At 54.7% G+C, this 7005-nt stretch overlaps 1 protein-coding gene across 1 annotated transcript in view; it reads right to left on the bottom strand.

Moving 5' to 3' along the window:
• Window positions 1–6941, bottom strand: part of PIGO (phosphatidylinositol glycan anchor biosynthesis class O) — a 24590-nt gene extending 17649 nt beyond the window's left edge. Inside the window, exons 1-5 of the mRNA XM_009288218.1 lie at window positions 6455–6941; window positions 4947–5090; window positions 3115–3238; window positions 1945–2104; window positions 1290–1463 (exon numbers count right to left, since the gene is read on the bottom strand). Of these exons, the coding sequence (XP_009286493.1) occupies window positions 1290–1463; window positions 1945–2104; window positions 3115–3238; window positions 4947–5090; window positions 6455–6941 (1089 nt within the window). The remainder of the gene's footprint in view (window positions 1–1289; window positions 1464–1944; window positions 2105–3114; window positions 3239–4946; window positions 5091–6454) is intronic.
• Between the last annotated feature and the right edge of the window lie 64 nt (window positions 6942–7005).

Here is a 7005-nt window from a genome sequence, read left to right as displayed (position 1 = left end):
GGATGCCCCCTCCCTGGAAACATTCCAGGTCAGGTTGGACGGGGCTCTGAGCAACCTGATCTAGTTGAAGATGTCCCTGCCCACGGCAGGGGGGGTGGACTAGATGACCTTTAGAGGTCCCTTCCAACCTAAACTTTTATGATTCCATGATTCTATGATTTAAACAGGCAGGACTGGATAACGCTAATTCCTAATAGATGATGATCCGTATCCTCAGTGACTAATGGACAGTAATGTACACTATCATCTTCAAATGACAAAGCACTCTGCTGCTCTATAAATACACAGCAGAGAGGCTGAACATTTTTGCCTTCCCACCAGCCGTCGTATCCTCTCCAGCTCCTCACTGACTTGCACCAATGGTCTCCAACTGGCACATCACAGGTTGCTTCCAGGCAACTGGGCCCAAAACAGGACCTGGTGTGGTTTGGCTTCTTCCTTGAGAACCCCAGGGGTACAGCAGGGAGCTGGCTGGGGGCTGGAAGAGTTATTCTTGTGCTCCTAGCAATCCAGGGGTCCCTCAAAGGCAGGCCGGCACTTAGCTAAGACACGTCTCGTAAAACGTGTGGCAAATCTGGTTCTGTAGCATGCCAAGGGCCACAACAGACGGCCCTCAGGTCCTCCGCAGAGGCTCTGGCTTGCCCTGGCACACAGCCTGCTCCATTGCCTGGGCTTCCTTTACAGCTGCTATAGTCACTTTCATCCAAATTTTGTCACTCAGCTGTTTGGGGTTCTGTATTTCGTTGCACTTGGTGTAAACTGTTCCTCCTCTATCCCACTTTACTGTCACCTGTTACATGGTGTTACTTTTATTTAGTCCTTTGTAACTGTTCGCCTTCTGTCACTGATCTAGAATAGCTTTTTAGCTAACACTGCTTCTCCTCCAAAACCGAAGCAGCATCAGAACATCATTTGTACTCTTGAATCTCCATTAACAAAACTTGCCACTAGTCATCTTCAGCCTTGAGCCTCCCCAATAACCAAATCCGCCTCTGACCGTCTGGGACCAACCCTCATCCTGAAGCGAATGCCACCTTCCCGGCCAGTATTTTCCACGCCACAGCACTCACCACCAAGCACTAAACAGGTTATCTCTCATTTCTCTTTTGGGAAAACGGTGCCGCCTTTTACTGGAGCCAACACTGCAAGGAGGTAACTCTTCAAAGTAAGTTCCCCATGAAGATAACACCGTGTCACCGCCCCACCTCCACCAAACAGAAGAGGTATGTGCTTAAAAAGCCATTCCTTCTCCTCTCTAGTTCAACGGGGAGGCCTACCGTAGGCCGTACCTGCTTGGCGTTGATGTGATAGACCGAGAGCTGCTGCAAGGCTGCAGACACGGCATCGCCGTCCCCGGAGAACAGCTCAGCCATCACCTCCCCGATGTTACTGTAGGGGATGGGCACACCCAGCAGCAGGGCCACAGTGGGCACCAGGTTCACCTGGGGAACAGCCTCAGGCTCCTGGAGAGACAGAGGAGGAATCAGAAATTTGGAAAGAACACTGCAACGCAGCTTTTCACTTGGGTTAGAGGACAGTGGGGAAGACATCCCTGTTCAGAGGGGAATCTGGGGAAGCCAGGAGGGGGAAAAACACAGGGGAAGGCAGAGGCACAGCTCAGCTCTCCCTGAGCACCCTGCGGAGGGGAGGATGCCTGCTGGGAGCTGCAGGTCCTTAGGTCTGGCCCTGGCTGTCTAACAGCTCACCTGGCCCCACTCAGACACCCCCCACAGCTGGAGGGGCCCAAACGTGGGTCCCAAACACTTCAGTTACCTGCATCCCGTCTCAGCCTTTCCATCATTCTCTTGGGAAAGGTGACAGACTCCCCACCCCTCTCAATCTAAACAATCCCAATCGAACCGTTACTCTCTGTAACCCCGGGATGCAGTTTTCACCCCGGATGCCACCTCAGACGGTGGCAGCTAGGGGTCAGCTGCTTCTCACCTCCGGAGGGCCAGCGCCAAAGAGGGCTGTTTTGCTGTACACAAACAGCGCTGCATTCACTTCCTTCTCGCTGTCGCCGCCATGGTCTCCTGTCTCTGTCATGCCGTGGTCCCCAGCCACCAGAAGAAGGGTGTCATTCCCCAGGTGATCCACCAAGGACCTGTCACCGGGATGAGGAAGGTCAACCCCTACCGGGGCAGGGTCCCAGGTAGCCCAGGTGGGAGAGGACATGTCCCCACCAAACCTGCCAGCACGACAGAGGTGAAGCCCACAAAAAGATCTGAGCAAAACTAAGTGCTGACGCAGAGCTGTAACAACTGACCAAGGACCAGAGCAACGGATGCTTTAAAACCAAACTGAAAATTCAGAGCCCTGAGACTGAGTGGACTGATCTTGCCTAGTTCCCCAGTGAACGGTGGCGGGTTCCTCAGTGCCTTCAGGGATCTTGACAAAACGCAATTCAGAAGAAAAGTTCCCAACAGGAACAAATTTTAGGCTGCTTCTATTTGGGTCTCATATAGTGTATCATGTTGTGTGAGCAATCTCCTACTTCTAAGGAAAAAAGAGGGGATTTGTCCCTGAAGGATGCAGTAGGTATGACACGATATACACTGCACTCTCAGATGCAGCAGGGCAAGTTACCCACTCCTTCCAGCAGCAAAAATTAAAGCAGTCCTAACAGTCAAAAGCTGCAGCATTTTGGGCAGAGGCATGGCTGCGTGATCAGGATATCTGGATCCCATTCTGCCCTCTGACACAAGGGCACAATTCACGGGCCTGCGCAGTAAACGCAGCATTCCCTAGCCAGGCTTCTCCAAGTGCTTCTCAAACATTAGCCAAACCTCAATGTGACCATCTACTTTTTAAAGACGGGGAGAGTGAGGCTCAGCTGTACTCCAGCTGCATCCTCACCTGGCTGAGAACCAAGGCTCCAAGACCTGAAGACAGCCTCACCTCCGAAACCAAACCTCTCATGAACATGTGCCTACACAACCGAGACTGCCCTATAGCTGGGGTTTCAGCTACTGCTGGCCAAAGCCGTTCTCCGTCTTAACAGGCACAGTAAGCGTTCCCTGTTGCCCTCTGCATCTGTAAATGCCGTGGGAAGACCCCACCAGCCTGGCTGAAGGCAAAGGCCAGCTGGCGACCCCCCACCGCCGCACTAATCACCTGAGCATCTCATTCATCTGGGTGAGCTTCTTAGTCATTTCGGGATGGTCAGGTCCGTGTTTGTGCCCACAGTGGTCCACGCCGAGGAAGTGAGCAATCAGCACATCCCATTCGCCACTGTCCACTGCAGAACAAGAGCAGCCTTATCACACACTAGCCTGGGATTCAGGCACAGGCTCTATACGTGGATCCTCCTGCCAGAGCTTTCTGGTTGCCTCTGGAAACTGCCATTTCTTCCCCTCCTGCCGTCATCACTCCCAGCTCTCACGCAGATCGATGCGGGTTTTAACAGAGGCACACTCTTGGTCTGCGGGTGCCTGGGTGCAATGCTGCAGGGAGCTCAACGCCCGGCGAGCGCCCCAGTACCCATGGTTTTTCTTCAGCGCCCCTCAGGAGAGGAATGGCCCAATGTCACCCAAGTCACCTTGATATATCCTTAACTCAAATTGCCATCAACGGAGCTAAAGCATGGGGATGCTCAGGAAAAGAACCCAGAACTCCGGTCCTTCCCTGGAGATATTTCAGGTCAGATGCATCGATGTGCCCCTCTGCATCCCACCCAGGACACGGGCACGGCACACCGACGCTGTCCCTAGCTAGAAAGTTACCCCGGCCCCTCCCCTCGGCTTCAGGGTCTCGACGCATGAAAACCAACATATTTGGAGCTAAATGATGAACTGCAGCTCTCCCACAAGGCACAAGGACTTCCCCGTGAAAGGCCACTGCACTCTTGATTTACTTAGATTCATACACACTGTCCTGGTTTTGGCTGGGATAGAGTTAATTTCCTTCCTGGTAGCTGGTACAGTGCTGTGGTTTGGATTTAGGATGAGAACAATGTTGGTAACACACCGATGTTTTAGTTGTCGCTGAGCAGTGCTTACACTAGTCAAGGACTTTTCAGCTTCCCATGCTCTACCGACTGAGAAGGCTGGAGGTGCACAAGAAGCTGGGAGGGGGCAGAGCCAGGACAGCTGACCCAAACTGGCCAAAGGGACATTCCATACCATGTGACATCATGCTCAGTACATAAACTGGGGAAACCTGGCCGGGGGGGGCCGCTGCTCGGGGACTGGCTGGGCATCGGTCAGCAGGTGGTGAGCAATTGTACTGTGAATCTCTTGCTTTGAGTATTATTATTATTGTTATTATTATTATTACATTATTATTATAATTTTATTTCAATTATTAAACTGTTTTTATCTCAACCCACAAATTTTTCTCACTTGTGCTCTTCCAATTCTCTCCCCCATCCCACTGCAGGGGGGAGTGAGCGAGCAACTGTGTGGTGCTCAGTTGCCGACTGAGGTTAAACCATGACACACACAGATAAAGCAAAGAGCATTCCCCTTGATCCCAGGACCTCAGGGAGGAGTCTGAAATCACCTAACATTCACAAATCCATCTCGCGCTTCACATTCTTCCCAAGACCGGGAGCCACTGATACTCTGCTGAGAGCAGTGCTGCGCCCCAGCCTCCTGGCTGCACTGCTGGGTATTTCCTAGAGCACCGTGTGCCTGCCTGGGCAGCCACATGTCAGAGTTAAGCTGCTCCTCCTGCTCCATCCTGGCAGCGTATTTCTAGGACAGAGGTAGAAGTCTAACCTCGCCCCATCAAGCTACACTCTTTTTTTTACAGAAACAGTTCACAGGCCCCAAAAGCTGGCTTATCTGTGGAAATCCAGCTAGAGCACTGTAATCCCCAGGCAGCAGCGTGTGACTGCCCAGTGCCACTCCATAACAGAAAAAACTCTTCAGTCCTACCCCAAACTTGCAGAAGGACCGCCGCGTAACGTAAAGGGTGACCCAGGCCCCAGGGGAAGAGCTGCTCACCAGTTGGGTAGAGATGCTGCAGGATCCCATCGTCCACAGTGTGAAGATCCTTCACGTTAAAAGAAGGGAAGAAATACGAGCGGAAAAACTTCTTCGGGAAGAGTCCTTCCCAAGTGTCATCACCCATGAAGACCACTCTCCTTCCTGAGGCAGCAAGAAAGGAATTAATGAGAGCAGGGAGCCCACCCGAGTCGTGCTGTTACCTGCGCTAGCGCAAAGAGCCTGGGCAGATCCAGGTCAGGGTCTGGAGCACCGGCTTCTCTCCCACCCACACTCAAAAGCGACCTAAAATTAAAATGACCATCTGGCTGTAAATGAGTTCGAATACGGGGAGCAACCAGCCACGTTTCTAAGCCTACAGGTGCCCCCCCCGGCCCCCAATTGCACCTGCACAACCTCACGACTTATCGTTGACCTCCGACACATCACCCCAGCAGAAAGACCCGTGGGTTGAACAGGCCAGGAAGCAGGCAGGCACCCATCCGTACTACCGCAGCACTTAGGAAGGTGCGGCGCAAAGCTGACAAACCCTCGCCCAAGGCCCGCGACCCCAGTGTAAAGCACAAGGCAGCAGACGGCTGCTGACAGGGCTTGAGTCGAAGCTGTGAGTCCTGGGCTCCGGCTTTAAACATGAGGGTGGTGGGTTTTCACACGTGGAAAAGAGAAGGCAAAAGCACCGATGCTTCCCGCTGCCCTCGCTCTGCTTGCCCGGCCTGCCACCAGCCAGCCCTCCGTGTTTCCGCTGAGCCTCTCCAGCCAGGGAGCGGGAACCGTTTCCTCCGAGGCTGCTGCTCTGGCGCAGGGTCTACCAGCGTTTTTCGCCTCAGATGATTTACTGCGTTTGCCCACCTTGCCCACATATGGTCACACTGCCTCATCCCAGGCACTCGTATTTGTGCCACTCTGAGCCCTGGAAAGAAATCTGTCCGGCTAACACAAGACTGTGTCCTGTCCGCTTTTCTCTACTCCATCATCCCACCCTAACGAGCCCTTTACAGCTGCACTGAGCACTCCCCAGCAGCACCAAACTACACGGAAAATGTGACGAGGTCGCTGCCTAACAGCCGCAGGCAGCTGGCCAGGCAGGCTGAGTGGCACCCCCCACAGCACGCCTGGCACCAGCTCCTCCCTCGTCGTGCGTCTCACCTGAACGCAAACACGACACGACTGACTGCCCTTGGCTTCGTACGGCCGTTCCTGGCGGTGACCTTGTGACAGTCACCATCACTACAGCCACTTTCACCCGCCTTCTCGTCGCCTTTGAAGACGATGAAGATGAAGCCGTGGTCCCAGCTACTCCTTACTCCCCGTACAAGATGGATAGACCCTGCCCACATGACAGCTCTGCCTGAGACAACTGTCGTCTGAGTAGGGCAAAAGAATTAGCTGACAGGGTGGAGGCGCTGTGAGCAGTTCCCTTCCCGGGGAGAGAAGAGTAAAGGTCCCGTGTGAGCGCTGACCAGTGGTTTGCACATGCCCTGGGCCACCCGCTGCCCCTGCCCACCTACCGTTCTGCACCAGCTGCGCCAGCAGGTTGTCCTCCTGGATCGCGTAGGTGGCGAAGTTGCTGCCCACGTGGGGGGGGGGGGAGCCGGTGGTGAGGCCCTTGATACGCTGCATGGTGGCGGTGGGGGGATCGGCTCGGAAGCGGTAGAGGCGGGCATGGCGGGGCTGGGAGGTTGCGAGGTGGTGCAGGAAACTCAGCTTGTTCTCGTAGGGCAGCGGGCTGGCCTTGGCTGGGTTAAAGCGGGCGAACTCGAAACGCAGGGCATCGATGATGACAAGCACGGCCTTGGAAAAGCGCTGGGGCGCCCAACAGGAGCCCGGCGGGAGGCTCTGCCTCTCCCATGGCGGCGGCACGAGCGGGTCTGAGCAGGAACTGCTGCTGGCCAGCTCAATCCGGGTGAGCAGGAAGCCGCTCATGAAGAGCCCGATACCAGCAAAAAAGAGAAAGCAGACCCAGGCCAGGAAGAGCAGCACCGGCCCCCGCTGCATCCTAGGGGGAAGGAGGGGCAGGCTCAGCCCCCTGCGGCTCACACCTGGGCCGGGGTCCGCCCCC

This window comes from Aptenodytes forsteri, unplaced genomic scaffold (genome assembly GCF_000699145.1).
Source record: "Aptenodytes forsteri isolate BGI_AS27 unplaced genomic scaffold, ASM69914v1 Scaffold201, whole genome shotgun sequence".
Lineage (NCBI taxonomy): Eukaryota > Metazoa > Chordata > Aves > Sphenisciformes > Spheniscidae > Aptenodytes > Aptenodytes forsteri.
This window is presented reverse-complemented; position numbering and strand designations above follow the sequence as displayed.